The sequence below is a fragment of the Halichoerus grypus genome, chromosome 3 (genome assembly GCF_964656455.1).
Source record: "Halichoerus grypus chromosome 3, mHalGry1.hap1.1, whole genome shotgun sequence".
NCBI lineage: Eukaryota > Metazoa > Chordata > Mammalia > Carnivora > Phocidae > Halichoerus > Halichoerus grypus.
Window position 1 is genome coordinate 51,258,881 of NC_135714.1, and position 22,449 is coordinate 51,281,329.

The window sequence follows — 22,449 nt, forward strand, 5'->3', positions numbered from 1 at the left end:
CAGCAATTGCACTACTGGGTATTTACCCCAAAGATACAAATGTAGTGATCCTAAGGGGTACATGCACCCTGATGTTTATAGCAGCCATGTCCACAATAGCCAAACTTTAGAAAGAGCCAAGATTTCCATGGACTGATGAATGGTTAAAAAAGAAGTGGTACATATATATACAATGGAATATTATGCAGCCATCAAAAATAATGAAATCTTGCCTTTTACAATGACATGGATGGAACTGGAGGGTATTATGCTGAGCAAAATAAGTCAGTCAGAGAAAGACATGTATCCTATGATCTCAGTGATATGAGGAAGTCTTAATCTCAGGAAACAAACTGAGGTTTGCTGGAGTGGTGGGGGGTGGGTGGGATGGGGTGGCTGGGTGATAGACATTGGGGAGGGTATGTGCTATAGTGAGCGCTGTGAACTGTGTAAGACTGTTGAATCACAGACCTGTACCTCTGATACAAATAATACATTATGTGTTAAAAAAAAAAAAGATAACAGGAAGGGAAAAATGAAGGGGGGGGAATTGGAGGGGGAGTTGAACCATGAGAGACTATGGACACTGAGAATCAAACTGAGGGTTCTAGAGGGGAGGGGAGTGGGTGGATGGGTTAGCCTGGTGGTGGGTATTAAAGAGGGCACGTACTGAATGGAGTACTGGGTGTTATATGCAAACAATGAATCATGGAACACTACATCAAAAACTAATGATGTAATGAATGGTGATTAACATAACATAAAAAAAAAAAAAAACCTTAGTAAGTCCCCCCCCCAAAAAAGTGCAATCCCATCACAAATATGAAATATCTGTGTAATTGGAAAAACTTTAAAATTCTAAAAATTAAAAAACTGAATTGAAAAATAGAATGATTGCTCTATTCTTTGTATATCAGTGTTAAAATTATTTATCAAATTAACTCCTTGTCACAAAAATATCACCTAGGATTTCCTATTGCTACTAAAGCTATTCCACCTATCTATTCCATAACTCATGAATAGTTCAATACTTGTGACCTAGTGTCAAGTATTTTCTCTATTTCTTAATCCTCCATGTCTTTTAATGTAGTCTTCATTCTTCTAATGCCATTGGATTCAGTTGCCACCACTTTGAAAGCTCCTCCTTCAAGGAGAACGGAAAGTATTCCATGACCGTCTTACTCAAAGAAATCTCACTACTTCATTCTGATTTTCCATATGCCCTCCCTTTGCCTTAGAATATTTTTTTATTGAATATTCTATCTCCTCTTTTTCCATTGTGAAGAGTCTTCATATCTCCAGGTTCCTAGAAGGAAAAGCTGAAGAAATACTATTTAACTAACAAGGCATAGAGGAAGCAGAAATAGGGCCAACAGTCATACGATAGATTGACATTTAAAAAAAATAATTTATTCTCCTTCTTTCAACTGTGTATTTCCATGGCTCTAATTCTTGTATGACATTTTGACCATGGTTTCTAGTAAGAGTGGAAAACTTAAAATGCCATTCAGTACAGTATTTTGTTTCATTATGAATTTATTTGATAAAAATCGTCCTTCTGTCAACAAATTATTCCTATCAAAATGTGGGACATGTACATTGTATTTCAAATTGATACTTACTGTAGTCCAACTGACCTGTTGACCTAGGTCTGTAAAATAGAGAGTGACAATGGAGGAGGCTGCAATGCTTTGAATGGTTATGTAGTCCTTCAAAAAAGGCCCACCTTAAATAATAAGGAAAAGTATTTTAATACAATTTCAAGGCATCGTGATTTTTAACAAACAATTTTAATGTGAAAAATTGTGAATGCTAAGAATAAATCATACATAGAAACTGCAATGTATAATAAATATTTAAAGTAAAATAAAATGTAAGCAAACCCATTTTATAAAATACCTAAGAATTTTTCAAATATATGGTAGTTTCCCACCTCTACCTAAACAAAGTGCAGACTACCACTAGTTACTATCCTGTTGTGTTCTGAGAAAATGTAATACTGGATAATATCATAACCGAGTATGATACAGGATATTTTTAAAGTATAATTTTTGGGGGGCAGGGCACCTGGGTGGCTCAGTCAGTTAAGTGTCTGCCTTCAGCTCAGGTCATGATCTCAGGGTCCTGTGATTGAGTCCTGTGTTGGGCTCCCTGCTCAGTGGGGAGCCTTCTTGTCCCTCTCTCTCTGCCACTCCCCGTGCTCATGCTCTCTCTCTCTCTCTAAAATAAATAAATAAAATCTTTAAAAAAAGTATAATTTGGGGTGTCAGTAGACATAGATGTCAACTGTTCTCTAAATTCTTTTATTATTTGATAAATTAGTTAGGGCAAATAAATTTTAGTAGTCATCACAAGCAACAGCAGAGTGACTTGATGTATGTTTTAAAAGATCTCTATGGATGCTGTGTGGAAACTGGGAGGAAGGGAAGCAAGATTATTTAGGATGAACTCAAAATTCATCAAGCAAGGGATTTTTTGGATTAAGATGGCACTGGTAGAAATGTTAAAAGTTCATCAATTTCAGATATGTTTTGAACACAGAGCAGGTTCAACTTGAGAAGAGAGTATTTCAGTGAAATAAAGACAGCTCTTAGATTTTTGACCTGGGCAATTAGGAGCATTGTAATTTCATTAACTGGCAGGAGGAAGACTGGGGAAGGAGCAGGATTTGGGGGTGGAAATTAAGATTTAAGTTAAGGTATGTTAAGTGTGTGATATTTATTAGGCATTCAGGTAGGAGCTGTCAAATAGGCAGTTGGTTAGGGGTGTCTGTAGATATTCGAAAGTCATTAACATTTAAAGCCATGCTGTGTGATGAGATTATTTGAGTGTTCAGTTTGAAAAGAAAATGGAAACTGAAAAACGTTTCTAGCACTACGGGCTTTCAAAGTAATAAAAGAAACGAACAGCAAAGATTACTGAAAAGGAGTTTCTCATGAAATTGGAGAAGAATAAACTGATGTCTTAGAAGACATGTAAAGGAAATGTTCCATTCTTAATAATAAACACTAGATAAGTCTGACATGTGTGTACTGAAATATATGTACAAAGATGTTCTTTTTGGCATTATTTATAATTGTAAAACAATTGTAAAAAGTTAAATCTTCATGAATGAGATAATGCTAAATATATCTTGTTTTATTCAAACAAAGTTATACCATACAGAAAGAAAAATAAGTGGACTAGGGCTAAATGAATCTCATAATGTTATTTTTATTGCCATTGTAGTTGCTTGTATTGATATTATTCTTTATGCTAATCTATCTGTAATTTATCTTTATCTTTTTCTCATGAAAAAGTGTCATTTCATTCTCTATTTTTTAAAGATTTTATTTATTTTTTTGAAACAGAGAGAGAGTGCATGAGCATGGGGGAGGGTGGGAAAGGGAGAAGCAGGCTCCCCACTGAGCAGGGAACAAAAACCCAAAGTGGGGACCCTTCCAGGACTGTGGAATCATGACCTGAGCTGAAGGCAGATGCTTAACTGACTGAGCCACCTAGGAGTCCTCCATTCTCTATTTTTCCAAGACACATTAAATATTAATTGATGACTATTTTTAGTTGATTTTCAGAATCCAATACATTGATTTACAATGAAATATTTTAAAGTAAGATAAAATGTGCAATTGTTATATATTAATTTTGAAGATGGTATTTGATAAAGCCAATGTGAATATGGTAAGCTATCATTCCCTTGATTAGGTTAGGCTATGTGGCTTTATAAGAGAGATTATTCAGGTTGGTCTGAGCTAATCATGTACTATTTAAATCTGCAGGAATTGGTAAGCCAGAGGAATTCAGATTCAAAGTACTAGAATACTGATACTACAGTACGAGAATGATTGCTGGGATGAAGATGGAGAGGGCCACATGGCAAATAATGCAAATAGCCTCTAGGAACTGAAATGGCCTATAGAATGTGACAAGTAGCAAGGAAATAGGAACCTCTGTCATAGAGCCACAAAAAAAAAAAAAAAAAATCTTCAGACAATAAGAATAAAGACAGAAGTAGAATTTTCTAAAAGTCTTGAGATGAGAATTCAGCTCCACCAACATCTTGATTACAGCTTTGTGATACTCTGAGCAAAGAATCCGGCCATACTGTGTCTTCAAGCTAATAAATGAGTGTTATTTTAAGCTTAGTTTGTGGTCATTTGTTACACAGCAATAGGAAGTTAATGTAACATGGGTCAAGGTAAAGACTTGGATATACAAATGGCCAAAATCATTTTGACAATCATGTATAACAATAAGAAATGTTAATAAGGACAAAATAATCTAAGATATTTGTACCACTTGAAGTACTGTAAACATCTTCCCAACATACATCTATTGACATCTTTGGAGAGGGGATTAGTTTCTACTCCTCTATTACTTTTGATGACTTCAAGGAGCAGATCATTGGCATATTTTAAAATGTGGCCCCATCAATATGAGATTTGCATAGAAGGAACTGAAAGAATCCAGACATATCATTAATCATACCACTCGGACTCAGTAATCAGGGAACCCTGTCCTTGGCTTTCTATGTCTATGTCCTTTTCCAAAGGGAGAGGAATGGGTAGCGCCAAGAATATATTCCTAAAACAAGAGCCAATTCCATGGATATCAGGCTTCAGCCACTTAAGGCCTGTGAATTTTCTGTCCAAATTAATTTAAACAAATCTTCTTTCTTGGGCATTTCTTCCCCAAAATTGTGCCAGACACTAGGGTATGTACCTAGGTGTTTGTCAAGGCCCTTTTATAAGTGCTATGGATGATTAGAGCCAGGGCTGGGAAGGAAAGGACAAGTCTATCCATGCTTCACCTTTCCATTTTAGAAATCCAATGATTTTAAGCATTAGAAATTCAACCCTGTGCTTCCAGAACATTATTAAGTATATTAATCGAGGTAGGAGGAGAGAACACATTTTAGTTACCAGTTTCTATGACAGATGTATTACAATTGTGACTTCAGTTCTTTACCATTCCCATATCCACACCATTTACAATATGACTTTTAGTACCTCTTATAAGAGTCAGTGCCTATTTCCCCGTGCCCTTGAATATGGGTTAGCCTAGTCATTCACTTTAGCTAACAGAATGTAGGGCAAGAGATATGATACTTCCAAGCCTGGGCCTTAAGAAATCTTTTTTTTTTTTTTTTAAGATTTTATTTATTTATTTGACAGAGACAGAGATAGCGAGAGCAGGAACACAAGCAGTGAGAGTGGGAGAGGGAGAAGCAGGCCTCCCCTCGAGGAGGGAGCCCGATGTGGGACTCGATCCCAGGACCCTGGGATCATGACCTGAGCCAAAGGCAGACGCTTAATGACTGAGACACCCAGGCACCCAAGGGCCTTAAGAAATCTTAAGTGCTTGTGCTCATTTGTTTGAATCCCTGAATCCACCATGAGAACAAGCCCCAAATATTCTGCTGAAACATGAGAAACCACAAAGAGTAGAGAGGATTGGCTACAGTCATGGCCATCCTAGACCAGCCAGTCACTAAAAACCCACCAGCTGACTGCAGCTACTTGAGTGGACCCACCCAAGTAAGGCTAAGTCTAGCTCAGCTCAGCACAACCACTGAGCTAAAAAAAAAAAAAAAAAAAAGTTTGTTAATTTGCCCATGATTATCAATGTTTGCTATTTTCTTTATGTTTTACTGATGTCCTTTGTGTGAAGAAAATGTAGAAGACTAAATCTGCATGATGTCATTGCTCATAGTATAAGCATTCTGGCAGGAAATATATGTAAATATTTAGGCCTTGATTTGTTTCAGTGTTAAGTTTTCTTAATATGAATAGTTATAACATCAGTTATAACTGATAGATGAAGCATCTACCATGTGTCAGTAATTATAGTGCTTTATAAACATGATCTTATTTAACATTTATAAAACAAAAACCAAATCATGGGTTAAGTTCTTTATTAGCTCCACTTTACCAAAGAAGCCCCTCTAGATATGTAAGCAGAAGAGTCAGGTTTTAAAATTCTGTTTTACTCCAAACAACCTCTTTGTACCACATCCTGCTTAGCTCGCTAAAATAATTGAGTCTTTTTTTTTTTTTTTTTTTCAAATAAGTCATCACATTCTTATTCAAGGGCACTCAGTGGCTATATTTCATTCAGATCATACCCTGTAAATGTATGTGAAGGGAAACCAAATAAATATATGTGAGGAGAAAGTAAAAAGTCACATTCACCAGGAAGGTTGAACTAACAGAAATTCCGTTTCCCCTTGTAGTGTTCTTCAAATTGAATTATATTTTATATTGATGCCTGTGGCATTCTAAAGTCTTCATTATATAAGAGTCAAGTTCAGAAAACAATACCACTATATAATTTTATATTATTTGAGCATCCATGTGTTGAAAGGCATTTATATGGTTGGCATATACAAGGCCCTAAAGAGGCAAAAATAAACAAGAGAGTGAGTCTTCTCTTTTAAACTCTAGCCAGATAGGAATTTTTCTTGAACATTTGAGCTTGGAAGAATTTGAAATAATTAAGAAAGTATGACTTCCAAGAATATCATGGATTCCTATTTTTTCAGCATAGAGGTCTCAGAGAAACCTGGAATGTCTAAGAAACAATGAAAACAAACAAAACACCTTAGAGACATGCAAGGAAATCATTTGTCCTTAAGTAAAGGTAATATCTGAGAAGGGATGGCTTGAATATTAGCAAAAGTACCAGGAAAAAAAAAAAAAAAGGGCAGTTCACCACTCTATGGAAAAATTTAGAGATTGAAATCCCTTAATAGATTCCTCTTGTAGATTTACTATTATTGACTTTGAGTATTCTTCCAAAATTTATATTCTACCCACAGCTCTTATTTAACAAGTCCAAATTTAAGGTCAAGTTGATGTAATATTAGTGACAATGATTATTAACAGGAGTAACTTTTAAGTGTATCTATTTATAAATTTTTTGAATGAAGAATAGGATTTGACAGTTTGAGAAATTTCAGGCTTAATCCTGGATATTATATTTTCCCTAAAATTCATTCATTTCTCCCCTCCTTAGCTCATTTATTCTGCTTTAAACAGAAAAGAAGAAAGAAAGAGAAAGAAAGAAAGAAGAAAGAAAGAAGAAAGAAAGAAGAAAAAAGAAAGGAAGGAAGGAAGGAAGGAAGGAAGAGAGGGAGGGAAAGAAAGGAAAGAAGGAAGGAAAGAAGGAAGGAAGGAAGGGAGGAAGGAAGGAGGGAAGGAAGGAAGGAGGGAAGAAAGAAAAAAAAATATTGAGCTGTATCCCTGAGAACATATTAGGTGATAGTAGAATGAGAGAATAAAGCAGTAAAACTTTTAGAAACAGAAAGATGTTAGTTCAGATCCTGCCTCCAATGCACATGACAGTGGATGTGTGAAAATTATCTTTAGACTAGAATTCCTCATGCAAAAAGTGAAGCACTAGCTTATGGGGAGAATCAACCGACATAACTGATCTAGACCACTTACTATAATGTTTGCCATTTAGTAAGTGATAAATAAATATTAACTATTGATGAAAGAAAAGGGATTCCAAATTAAATAAACAGATCAGTGAAAATTTATTCTTACCTTGTTCTAGCTGCAGGCCAACTCGGGAAGGATACCACTTTGGACCTATTCCATGAAAAATAAAGCATTTAATTGTCAGCACAAGTATACACACATTTTAAAATCTAATAGTTTCTTCGGGTAGATTCCTAGTAGTTCAATTGCTGGATCATAAAGTAATTCTATTTTAAACTTTTTGAGGAGCCTCCATACTGTTTTCCAGAGTGACTGCACCACTTTGCATTCCCAACAGTGTAAGAGGGTTCTCCTTTCTCTACAACCTCACCAACACCTATTGTTTCTTGTCTTGTGAATTCTAGCCATTCTGACTGGTATCAGGTGATATCTCATTGTAGTTTTGATTTGTATTTCCCTGATGATGAGTGATGTTGAGCATCTTTTCATGTGTTTGTGGGCCATCTGGATGTCTTCTTTGGAAAAATGTCTATTCACATCTTCTGTCCATTTTTAATTGGATTAGTCATTTTTTGGGTGTTGAGTTTTATAAGTTCTTTATATATTTTGGATACTAACCCTTTACCAGAAATTATCATTTGCAAATATCTTCTCCCATTCTGAAGACTGCCTTTTAGTTTTGTTGATTGTTTCCTTTGCTGTTCAGAAGCTTCGTATCTTGATGAAGTCCCAACAGTTCATTTTTGCTTTTGTTTCCTTTGCGTCAGGAGACATATCTAGTAAGAAGGTACTATGGTCAATGTCAAAGATGTTACTGCCTGTGTTCTTCTCTAGGATTTTTATGGTTTTGGATCTCACATTTAGGTCTTTAACCCTATGATCCAGCAATTGCACTACTAGGTATTTACCAAAGAATACAAAAATACTAACTCAAAGGGATACATGCACTTCAATGTTATAGCAGCATTATCTACAATAGCCAAATTATGGGAACAGCCCAAGTTCTTTAACTGATGAATAAATAAGGAAGAAGTAGTATATATGCACAATGGAATATTACTCAGCCACAAAAAAGAATGAAATCTTGCTGTTTGCAATAATGTGGTTGGAGCTAAAGTGTAGCACATTAAGTGAAATAGTCAGAGAAAGACAAATACCATATCATTTCACTCCTATGCGGAATTTAAGAAACAAAACAAACTATCATAGGGGAAAAAGAGGAAGAGGCAAACCAAGAACAGACTCTAAACTACAGAGAAAAAACCAATGGTTACCAGAGGGCAGGTGGGTGAAGGGATTGGTTAAATAGGTGATGGGGATTAAGAGTGCACTTGTGATGAGTAACAGGTGTTGTATGTAAGCATTGAATCACTAAATTGTACACCTGAAACCAATATTACACTGTATGTTAACTGTAATTTAAATAAAACAAATGAAAAATCTGATTAAAAAATGGGCAGAATACCTGAATAGACATTTCCCTCCCTACCCCAAGTAATCTAATAGTTTCTGTTGGAAGACAGATTCGATCTTAGGAAGTGGATAAAGTACTTATCCAGTGTCATAAATGGAGATAGATCTTGGCAGTGTGCTGATGAGCAGTGGTTGATAGTTATGATGAGAGCTTTAGGGTGGTAATTTTCTGTTTTTTAATCTGGGGTCTGGCTACATATATGTGTTCAATCTGTGGACATGTACCAAGGTATATGACATAGGACTTGTGCACTTTATGTAAGTTATTTTTCAATAAAATGCTTAACCATCTTCATTTAAAACCAAAGAACATTGATCTTATTATTATTTTTTTTTAATATTGACACCTGAAAGTGGATTATTTTCTTTACCAGGAGTAAAGCACACAATTCATATTGGAATAATATGTATTATTGACTTTTAATAATTATAAGCCTATTGATCATAGCAGACCATCACTTTAGTATCTTTTCCTTATACTACCATTAGGAATAAATACATAGTTTACTAAAGAATTCTACCTGGATAAGGAAATCAAAATGCATTTACCATATACAGCCATAATAGAAAAATTGGTTCACAAAATAGAGTTACCGTATGACCCAGCAATTGCACTACTGGGTATTTACCCCAAAGACACAGATGTAGTGAAAAGAAGGGTCATATGCACCCCAATGTTCATAGCAGCAATGTCCGCAATAGCCAAACTGTGGAAAGAGCCGAGATGCCCTTCAACAGATGAATGGATAAAGAAGATGTGGTCCATATATACAATGGAATATTACTCAGCCATCAGAAAGCATGAATACCCAACTTTTACATCAACATGCATGGGACTGGAGGAGATTATACTAAGTGAAATAAGTCAAGCAGAGAAAGTCAATTATCATATGGTTTCACTTATTTGTGGAACATAAGGAATAGCATGGAGGACATTAGGAGAAGGAAGGGAAAAATGGCTGGGGGGAATTGGAGGAAGAGATGAACCATGAAAGACTATGGACTCTGAGAAACAAACAGGGTTTTAGAGGGGAGGGGTGAGGGGGGATTGGTTAGCCTGGTGATGGGTATTAAGGAGGGCATGTACTGCATGGAGCACTGGGTGTTATACGAAAACAATGGATCATGGATCACCACATCAAAAACCAATAATGTATTGTATGGTGACTAACATAACATAATAAAATTTAAAAAAAATTATTTTCTCTTAAAATGAATTCTATGTTATTATTTTAAAGTTTCTATTGAAAATTTAATTTTTAACTTTGATATCCAGTATTAAGCAAATTAACTTGATTTATAATAAATTAAGAGTACTGTCAAAGAAACATACTGCATTGCTCTTTTGTTTTCAAAACACTACTTTTTAAAGTGGTAGTAAGAATGATGATAATAAGACATAAGTAGACTATTGCAATAAATTCTCTCTAAATTTATTGCAAAAAGAGAACTTATACATGCACATTATCATGGACAAATAACTCATAAGTCAAAAATTGTAATCACAAGTTTAAAACTATTTAGGATTATATTTAAACAAAATTTAGTAACAGCATGACAAATGAGCAGACACAAAATTTAACTTTGACATTTGATTTTTTAAATTAGAGAATATGCAGGTAAAGACACTTTTTTGTTTTGTTTTTGTATTTACTAATAAAATTCTTATTATTTATATAGCCATTGGTTGTTCTGGAATGTATATTAACATTATTTGCTGAAAGATATCTTAAAATAATTACTTTTATTACTCATAATGAAAATCTGCTGCCAAAGAAGATATGATGCAAATGCATACAACAGAGGCTTCTAAAGTTTTAATTGAGTTTCAAATATGGGTATTGGAGAAATTACAATCAGAATGGGAATCCATTTATATTGAACAGATAGTCATTGAGCACCTACGATGGGTGTACATTAAAGCTGCCAATTTCTGTCCATTTAAATAATATTCACATGAGATACTGCTTTCAACAGCACTTTGTGATGCCGCCTATTGTGGAAATAAAAAACTATCATTCTAAGCTGATAAAACTGTCTATGAACTAGATGACTGAATACTGGCTGAACCCACACTAATACATTAGAGAAATTAGAAGCTCTAAACACTTTTTGGGAAATCCATGGCCTTCTAACTCTGTCAACATAGATCTACTTATGGAATAAACTTGGCATTTATAGGTTGTGACCTTTTAACACTATGTCCTAGCGAAAAACAGTTATTAACTGCCTATATAAGCCTTTAGATTAGTTTCAGTCACCTTTTCAAAGAGCAAAGAATTCATTTGCTGAAATGTTCTGTGCTTGTTGTGGGGAGGTAGAATAGGTTTGAAGAATGGCAGAAAAAAGACAGTATAAATGATAAAGAACATAAGTTGCATAAGGATTTTTAGCATGGAAGAATAGTCTAAAAGATTATTTATATTGTGGAGTACATTGAAGTTAGATAACTGGCTTGCAGATGAATTATAAATACATAGGAGATCTAATGCATCTGCCAGTCTCCGAATTTATAAAGATATTGAGCTTGATTTGTGCAACTTTTTTCATATTCTAACCATGACTTATAGTTATTTTCTTGATAATTAAAAGTGTTTATATCACTAAAGGATAACATTCTATTTTATTTTAGTTTAGCTTAGTCTAGTTTAGTTTTATTTATTTATCTGAAAGAGAGAGCATGAGCAGGGAGACGACCAGAGGGAGAAGCAGACTCCTCGTCGAGCAGGGAGCCTGACGTGGGGCTTGATGCCAGGACCCTGAGATCATGACCGGAGCCAAAGGCAGATTCTTAACTAACTGAGCCACCCAGGCGCCCCAAGGGATAACATCCTAAATGGGTAATATATGTAATTCAATATATATGTACTTCAATAGGTAATTCAAATATATTTATTTTAATAAGTTATTTTCCAAACTGTTGGTTGTGAGCCATTAATAAATTGAAAAATGGAATTAGTGTATTATTCTTAGCATTACTTAAAGGAATAGAACAGAATAGTGTAGAGTAGAATAAGTAGAGATGTATCATCATGACACTGGATGCAATGTATTGCAATAAATTCTAGATAGGTTAAGGACTGTTTCTTGAACTTTTGTTCAATAGTTTAAATTGTATAAGTACATTTTATTTTTATAAGAACTATAATAATTTCTTATTCACAGTCAAAAAGTTTTGAAATCCATGAATCCCAGAACACTTATGCCCTCACTTATGACCCTTGGTAAAACTTGCCCTTTACTCCTACCTTTTCCTTGATTTCACCAATCCCAGTAGGAAGGATAAGTTCTGAGAGCAGTTAAGGATTAAAGAAAGTTAATAAATGTGATGGAGCCTCCATATTGAACCATAGAGACTTCTAGGAATAAATGAAATGGTGATCAATTTTTGTTGTTTACATCCTGGGTTCTTTGTGGCTGGTGTTGTGAGATAAGATAAAGAAACAGAATATAGACCTAAGAAGTATGCTATGCAGAGCTGGCTCTGTTCAAGAGGTTAATGGAAGAAAGATGAAGTTCTACAAGCTTCTACATGGCTCAGTTTAATTCTTCAATACTCCAGAACTGGATGTAGAAGAAAATAAGCAAATTTGTCTGGACTGTTTACTGTGACCTGCCACTAGATACAAATGTGGCAATTAAAGCTAATCTTGGAGATGCCAGTTCCAGAGAGTTAGAAACAAAGAAGGCTTATTTTCCAAATAATTGATAGCTACAAGATAGGAAATAGATTCTAAATGTTCTGAAAAATAACAATGACACCTGTTAAAAAAAAACTTTAGATAATAAGACTCAAGAAAATGTAGCATTTTTTTTTTTTTAAATAATCTCTATGCTCAACGTGGGGCTTGAACTTACAGCCCTGAGATCAAGTCACATGTTGTACTAATTGAGGCAGCCAGGCACTCCAAGAAAACATACCATTATAAACTAAGGTGTATCAACTGTTATTTCTAATAACCCCTTTGAAAGAAAAAGTAAATTGTATGTGTATATAATTATTATAATATATAACATAATATATAATATTATTTATATTTGTTTAATTTATCCTTGTTTATATACACAGAGGCTTTTTGACAAAAGACTGAATAAAATTTATAGAAATTTATCATCAACTTATTTTTAATAATAAAAAAATAACGGGATGATAATACAGGCAATTAGACCAGGCAGAAGAGAGAATTAGTTAGTTGGAAAATGGACAAGAGGAAATTACTCAGGAAGTAGAAACATGAAAGGTTCAAGAAAATATGAAAGCAATTTAAAAGAAATAGGGGCTAAAAGTGAACAATATATTAGGTATATGCAAGCATAAGAAAAAAAATATTAATTACAACAGTACACTATATATTCCTCCCCATACATCCTATTGAGGACAACTAGAAAAGAATGGCAAAATATTTTCTCAAGTTCTCCACAGAGTAATTAGAAAAAATGAAGAATTATGACACTGAGCTCTGGGAGAACAGAAAACCACGAAAGCTGAGTCCAGCAACTGGAGACACATTCCCCTAGGGATATCAGCTTGTATTGGAAGAAACAGCTGAGCAGGACTTTCCACAAACTCACAAGCCTAAGGAAACAGAAGAACAAACTGTATCCCCAGTTGAGAAGTAGAAGCTCTGGTAAAAGCCCAATATTCCAATTGGCATTGTGTAATTAGGGCAAATCAGAAATAACCAGTTCCTACAGGAAATGAAGCTGAATTTTGAATCATCTCAATCCCTGTTTGGATTCAAGTGATCTGTAATCTCCACAGTCCAGCTCTTCTGCCCAAGGAAGCAAAAGTAAATAATCTCTGGAGGCAGATAACTTCATCTAGAGTCTGTTATTATCTTTACATACTTTCACATTTTTCAAATTTTCATGTATGGCAATTAAACTGATAGCGGATTTTCTAAATGGCAACAATAAAAGGTAATGGACAAATGGCTTCTAAATGGAGTACCTTTTAAAGAAAACATAAGGACATTACTGGAGTGAGAAATCTCACACTCAGTAGACCCTTTCTGCCTGTTAGTAGATGAACATCTAAAGGATCAACTTTTAGAAAAATAAGTTAATTCTAGGACTAAGAGATAAGATAAACTAAACAATATTGAGCAAAGGAACTGGCATATATGTGGACACTTCTATATAAAATAGCTGAATACCTATATAATTCATGTATATAGAATAATATAGATAATAGTAATAATGTATATACATATATAGAAACAAAATACTGGACAACAATAACATACAAAATGGAAAGCACTCAAAAAAAATGGAAAGCATTCTTTGTACTTAAAGTATTCTAAATAACTTGGATTAACGGGGCGCCTGGGTGGCTCAGTCGTTAAGCGTCTGCCTTTAGCTCAGGTCATGATCCCAGGGTCCTGGGATCGAGCCACACATCGGGCTCCCTGCTTGGCAGGAAGCCTGCTTCTCCCTCTCCCACTCCCCCTGCTTGTGTCCCCTCTCTCACTGTGTCTCTCTCTGTCAAATAAATTAAAAAATAAATAAATAACTTGGATTATTTAAGAAGAATGTATAAATATTGATCAATTTCAGATTTTGATAAAAAGATTTTTGTTTGTTTGTTTATTTATTTATTTATTTATTAGAAAAGGAGGAGGAGGGAGAGAGAGAGAGAATCTTAAGCAGGCTTCACACCCAGAGCAGAGCCTGATGTGGGACTCGAACTTATGACCCTGAGATCATGACGTGAGCAAAAATCATGGGTCAGACACTTAACTGATTGAGCCACCCAGGCTTCCCAAAAGATTTATTTTTAAAAATTTTGAACAGTTTATTAGTAAACATATTTCTATTAAGCCAAACTTTTTCTTATTAATAACTTCCACATATATTCCTTGTTCTAATATCTGAAGTATACAACTCTCTCTTTTCCTTTGAGACAAAGGATGTGCTCTGATGTAAAGTTCTCATATGTACAAAATGAAATTAAAGTACAGGAGATATCAACCAAGTAATGAAATGCTAAGTAGGAAACATGATGTTATGACAGAATGTCCTGTGTACTTTGCATTATCTCTTTGGTTATATTGTTTTATTAATTAGTACTTCTATAGTCTTTCCAAACACTACAATCCTATAAGCAAGGGCAGACACATGAATTGTTTCCTTTTTTATAAGAAATAAACACCAAACATATATAAAACTCCTTATGTACTCAAATACTGGCTGCTGATTTAATATTGTTGAATCAGTTGTTTTATTTGTTACAAATGATTCATTCAGTACAGTACTTCACTAGAACTAAATGGACCATTCTTTTCCTTGTAAACCATTTATTTGAAGTTTTATAAATGCCACCTACATAATTAAGTGATCAAACTAAAAAAGAATCAAGGAAGCCAGTAAGATATGATATGAGTGATAGTGTTTATATCTGAAAAATAAAAGAACCATTTCCTATCTCATCCCAACAACAACAAAAAGTTTTAACACTAAAGCCAGCCACCAACCCATGTATGTAATTTTGCTGACCTTGAAAAGAAAATGCATCTGCTAAAGAATTTGCTATTGTGGAGTGCTCAAATAAGACAGACAGAGCGCTATCACGCTGTATAATCAGCAATCACAAAGCAAGGCTTCTGCAGGAAAACAGACATGGTTCTAAAAATGGAAAATTTAAAAGCTGCATAAAAATATTCAGATTTATAAAAGAGAGCATGAAAGCAAGAAGCATAAAGTAGCAAGTCAATTTCACACTAAATAACAAAGCAGAAAGCAGAATAATGTGGGGCAGGGAGAAGAACACACAGAGTATAACCAGACTATTTCTTTATCCTCACTGGCTTAAATTTATAACCAGTTTGTTCACCAAATTACCCACCATACTTCTAAGAAATTACCAGGATTGATCATCATGCCTGTATTCCCATTTACATTGGACACCATTAGCTGTCAAGTCTCCCAGAGTATCACAATGACTCTTCTCCCAATTTTGCCTTGCACAACCGCTAATCAGACCCGATTGTCCACCTTCCCATGCCTTCTAATACTCCCCCAATGCACTTGAGGGCACTTATAGTCTGTCAACAGCAAAAACTTCTAAACAATCAATTTTCACTCAAAAAAGTCCCTCCATCTTCTTCCTTTAATAGAAAACTGATTTTCAACTAAGTGTTTATTCTTCACACTAAATCCTTCCAATTATGGGCATGAAAATGTGTTAGGAATCCTCCCTGCTATTAAATGCTGTTTCCAAAACATTTTCTCCATTCTCCTTGTGGACTTCATATCATCAAATTTTACTATCTAATTTAATTGATTCCTGTTGCTGTCTCTGGTGGACTGGTCTTTCCACTTAAAATATTCATGACTTTAACTCAGGACATGCTCTCCATCACTACTCATTCATCATTGTTAGTGATTTTAATATAACTTTAATTTCCTGCCCTTTAGTTCCTCAATCTTAAAAAATCCAGATTTTCTATCTACTCTCTCACTCTTTTCCAGAGTCTTATGCTCACCACTCCTAAACACAGATTTCAAACATCTTACTTTTTCATCACAACCATCTCAACTTCCTACTTACTTAAGCTACTATTTCCAACTAAAATATTATTTGATTCTTCAAGTATTTTCCAACAATTATCATACTATTATTATTATTTTTCCCACAGGTTCATTCCTCTCTAGGCTCAATTCTAGGGTCTACAGCTGCAGTCACACACCCTAATCAATGATTAACTACTTTGCACTACTCTCCCTCTGTGTCACTACCTAACAAACATTAAACTCTCTTTTACTCAACTATTCAATTTTCTGTATCAAAATTTGAGTTTCTGGATGATTCCTGTACAGACAGATTCTCCCTGATGCTATCTGATCCCAGTACTATTTCCCAGTTACTTTTTTTCATTACTCTGTTTTTGATCTTCCTATCTAAAATTATTTTATGTACTTTTAAAGATGTTTAGTATACATTTTTCTTTATTGTTGTACAACCTCCTTGACAGACAGACACGATCATTTTTATTACCATTGTATATGCAATGATTAGAAGATTGCCTGGCATAGAGGAATGTGATTTCATAAGATTTAAATGAATATGCGGCCTCTTATTGAAGAAGAACTGGTAGAAGTTATATATACATATTTAACCAAATGTGAAATTAGTTATTACATAATAAATCCTTTTCTCTACATAAAAAGCCAATGTTTATTTTCTAGTTAACTGCAAAGTCTGTAGAAATTCACTGTCTGTACTTTACTCCTTGTACTATAATCTACTAGCTGTCTTATTTATTTTAGGCAAGTTACTTCTGTGAATCTTACTTTTCTCATCTGTTAAAGAAAATTTTTTTTTTTAAATATAACAAAGGTATCTATTAGGGATGTTGTGAGTGTTAAATGAAGATACTGTTTGCAAAGTACCCAAAACTACTAAGAACTAATTTAAAATGTGTTAACAACTTTAATTTTAAAACAAAGCAACATAAAACTTTTCAATCATTTGTATAGATATAAGATTTTCTCCTAACAAATATATGCATTCTTGGAGCATATCTTCTACAAAATCATATTCTGAAATAATGGGTTATGAAAAGTAATTAGGGGCATAGTATTTAAAATCTGTACAACTCTGTATTGTGATCACTAAGAGAAACCAGTAATAATTATAATAAAAATACCAGTGCAGTTGAAAGGTATTTTAAATAAAAGAAAAAAAATGAATGACAGAAAATATGAGGCTTTACCTTGTTTTAATATAGTAAAATAAAGGTTGATAGAATTGTGTGTAAGAAATATTTGCAACAGCTAAATAACAATGATAAAGGGCAAATAGACAATCCACACTTCCAAGGCAGAGCACATGGGCAAATTGAGCCAGGTAAGAAATAGATATTGTGATATAGTATCTATTCATCTACAAAGTAATGGGTTCATGTTATGTTCTCTGCATTTAACTACTGTTCCTTCAAAATGATACTATGCTCAGAAAAAAAAAAGTGTATAAATAATTGTAAATTTCACATTAGGCTAATATTATTCTCCTATTTATCAATCATATATGAACTAATTATTGTCACAGAAATAAATATAGCAAGTAAATAATCAAATAGGAATAATCTCATAGTCAAATACAGTTGTTATCTGGGAACAATACCAAGAAAACATTCCCCACCTTACCCTTCAATTATCTATTAAATTGATTTTTCTTTGTTGCCACCAAGAAGCATACACACACACATACATATAGAGTATGAGAAAATTATGAGACCTATATGCCATGAGGAGCTTGAACTTGATGCTTGAGAGATAAGTAGGGGTAAGATACTAGAGCCAATCAATGTGTGAGAAAATGTATCCAAAAGACTATTATTGGTATCTACATGAAAAATTACAAAGATTTGAACTTTGGCTATAGGAAGGTAATGTGCTGATTTCAGATATACCAATTGTACAGAATTGGTATTCGTCTTTAGTAACAGTCAGTTATTTAATAGTTAGAGACTCCTTTCAGAAAACTATATTTCAACACCCAATCCAAGGATTTTAATTAAATAAATAAATGTATGTACATACATATGGCTGTATGTATACATACCTCCACAGTCACACATACCTATGCACATACACACATAGCTGCTCTTATAATTGAGATAGTTCATTTATTTTAAGGCTAAGCAAGTTTACATTAACTTGCCATTTCTCAAACACAGTAGCTTTAAATATAAACAGAATGCCTAGGATGGATATGGTTTCTCATTATCAGATTGTGGCAAATACTGAGAAATCAAAAAACACTTTCAGCAGAGGCAGATAAACAATTCAGAAGTTTAAAATCTTCTGTGTTAATAAACCCTGGGCATTTTAATGGCATTTTTACATTGCAAAATAATTCAATATGAACTAAATTCATTATATATTGTCCCTAGAGCTACTTCATTTCAGTTTTCACCAATTCTTGAAGTATGGGAATAAACGTTGAATGTTTCCAGATTGAATCTATTCCCACAGCTTTGTGTGTCAAAATTCTAATAAATCTCTGAGATGTCTGCAAAAACCCAATATATTGAGAAGCTACATTGGCAGTTTATTATATGGTTGAAAGTTCTGGGAAAGAGACAGTTTTAATTTCATTCATTCATTAGTGTTAATTTCTAAACCATGGGAATTGTTGAGAGCACACAAGAAGAGGGAAAGTATGTAGAATTAAATGGAAGAATGTTGAAGACAGAACTTGGGAAATACTAGGTTTTAAGAAGCCAAAGAATGATAAAAAGTCCGCAAAGAGTCTGAGAATGTGGGATCAGAGAGAAGACAAAACAAACAAACAAACAAACAAACAACAACAAAAAAACACAACTCTCTCTTAGAATCAAGTGGACAGAGTTAGAATCAAATAAACAGAAGGAGTCAAACAGAGTGGTGTACCAAGTCAAATGCAATTGAGAGTTCAGGTTACACATGACTAGAAATGATCCACTGCCCTAACAAAAGGGAAACTGCCGATGACCTTAGAAAGGTCTTTGGCATACTGACAAAGTGTTTTGAAGTGAGTTCTGAGTGATGGAGAAAGGAAGACTGATGGTATTGCTATAAGTGGTATGTAAATTGGGAAATTCTTGATGAAAGAATTTTTAGGAAGCTTTTGAAGATATAGAAAAAAAATAAGACTTAAAGGAGTAAATCTGCTAAGGATTTGGAGAGACAATTGCCCAGTGGAGCTAAGAGTCTGATATGGATTAATCTGTAAGAGAGCAGTTTAGATAATGTACAGAATAGTTTTAAGCTAGAAACTGATATGGATCAACAAGAGCTCAGTTTAGATAAAGTACAAAATAGAATTTAAGCTAGAAGATAAATCAGAAGAAAGGTAGTGTTCTAGAGACTATATCTCTCTGAGTTCCAGAAACTGGGAGTCCCAGAACAAAAGAGTGAGGTGTTTAGAAAGGTATATGGACAAGTGATTTGTTCAGTTTCAAATATTAAAATTCAATGATAACTAATGTCAAATCACTTGGTGTGGACAAGTAGTAAGTAGCTAAAGCAGAGTGGAAGTGAAAATTCCAGGGAAAGCAAGTAGTTTTGAGACTAGCATATTGGATTATTATCATTTTAGATGGAATTTTCAAAGTAATGCCAGGGCTTAAAATGAAGGGGAAATCTAATAGGCAAAATTTATTAGATCTCTCAAAGAAAATAGAGAAAGTTTGGGTATGTAAGTACAAAACAAAAAGAATGAATAGTATTATACTAAAATGTCATGAATCTTATAGTATGGAGATTTTATGTGAGGGAGAACTTTATGACATAAATTTTGAAAGTAAACTAGATAAAGATATACTGTGGATTCTGACAAAATATATAGATTTCACTTGATAAACATTTGGTCAACCTCAAAAAGATACTATAAAAATGTCTAAAATACTCTTCCTACATTAAATCTTTGACTTTTTCACATTATTTAGGCACATCTTGGAAATTATTAACATTAAGATTTTAGACTCAAAAGATACTGTAAAAGGGAATTAAGATAATCTTTTGTTAAGAACATAAAGCTATAATGAGTTTTGACATGTTAATCAAAAAAATCAAAAAAATATTTCTAAATATATTGCTTGGAGTTTCTGAAAATGTTTTTCTACACTAAAGAATGTTAGTCAAAAAATATTGTTTTCTTCATATAAATGCATTTGTTATTTTTTTAAAACAAATTTTAGATCATCTCTATACTTTCTCAGCTCTATAGTAGAAAAGGTAAATATTTTAACTACATATATATTTTATGACAATTCCCTAGTGTATGATCACACACACACACACACACACACACACACACACACACACAAGCACCCCTGAGGTCTATATATTAAAATGTACATAGTACACAGATAGCACATAATATCACCTTATTATCACTTAATGATACTATGACTAAAAGCTTTGTCAAAGTGGATTGATTCTAGAAATATTTTACTCTAACCAATTTCAATAAAGAACTAGTACTCATTAAAGTAACTGGTGGAAAGATGAGAGTGCTATGCAGGGCTAGATTTGGTAATTACTGGAAAATGAAATATAATGATAATATAGAAATGTTTGGATTATAATATATACAAAATATCATGTCCCTGAATATGTTTGTAATTTGAGCTTATGGACCCTAAACAATACATGAAAGAGATATCAAGCAGTTATCTAACCAAAGTTATCAATGAAAGAATGGAGAAATCATGATACCGAATAAGTAACATAGAAATAATTCCCAAGCATTTAGATATTTTTTTGTAAAAAACTGAAGAAAATAATAAAAATAAATATGAAAAAGAGAAAATAGCTATATAAATTCACTAATAATAATATATGATTAGAATTTAAAGTCCTAAAAGTAAAATATAATTAAAATGGTGAGAATTTGGTACTCTATCGCCCATACCAGGATAAATTACAGATATTTTTTTAAAGTTATGTGAAAAATAAAACTATGACTTACAAGTACGAGAATAAAGCATAAATCAGTATCTTTAAAGATTAGAAGATGAAAATAATACTTCTAAATAGGCTACACAAAATAGAAAACATAAAATAATTGATTAATTTGAATTTATAAAAATGTTTTTTTCTAACTAAAATGGGAAAAAGTGTCTATGTCCTATAAACTAACTCATAAAGGTCTTCTATTTTATTAAGACAGCAAAAACATCCAAGTAGATAAAGATATGGGTGAAGAGCATGAATAGACAATTTCCAGAAAAAAATATATTAAAATCTCAAATAAGAAAAAAAATAATTCACCAGTGACTCAATAAATGGTATCTAATGTTAAATGATTTTTTCCACATATCAATTATCAAAACTTATTAACTTGTTAATATCCAATGCCATTGAGGACAGGAAGGAAAGACTCTAAAGTACTCCTTTAAGTTTATAAACTAGGAGAGAAAATTTGGCAATACATGTTAGGATTTCAAATGAGCTTTTTTTATAATAGTATGTTTTTTTTTTTTCTGTTATTATTTTTACAAATACACCTAAAGAAGTTCACAAACATGAATTATTCTGGTCAGTATCTTGATGCATGGTACATGTTAAATGTTTAATAAATATTTTTCAACATTCAACAAACATTTTTGAGTAAATAAGCATAATATTTCTTTATTATAGAACAATTAGAATGTGTATTCAAAAAATGTCTATCAACCATCCAAGCAAAAGTATATCTCCAGTGATGATCAATATATATTTACAAAAAAATATATCTAGAAAATATGTTGATAGGAAAAGCTATTAGAGAACAATGTGTAAGATATGTGAAATTGCATATATAGTCATAGAGAAGTATCTCTAGCCTTTAGTAAAGATGTTAATAATATTCTTTGTGAGTTTTTGTATTTTTGGAAATTTATCTTGTATGTTCACTATTTTATTATAGTGTAAGGTGAAGCTATTGTTATCTTGCAAAAATAATCTCATTTATTGAATCTGATGCTTTGCCAACAAAATACATATACATCAAACAAAAAAAATCATACATGAAAATGAGACATTTGTGTGTCACCTAGGTAGTTCAGTCAGTTAGGCATCTGCCTTCGGC

At 33.2% G+C, this 22,449-nt stretch overlaps 1 protein-coding gene across 1 annotated transcript in view; it reads right to left on the minus strand.

Annotated features, from left to right (window-relative positions):
* Positions 1–22,449, minus strand: part of TECRL (trans-2,3-enoyl-CoA reductase like) — a 113,791-nt gene that overhangs the window by 45,043 nt on the left and 46,299 nt on the right. The window contains exons 3-4 of the mRNA XM_078068182.1: positions 7,524–7,568; positions 1,602–1,705 (exon numbers count right to left, since the gene is read on the minus strand). Coding sequence (XP_077924308.1) covers positions 1,602–1,705; positions 7,524–7,568 — 149 coding nt within the window. The remainder of the gene's footprint in view (positions 1–1,601; positions 1,706–7,523; positions 7,569–22,449) is intronic.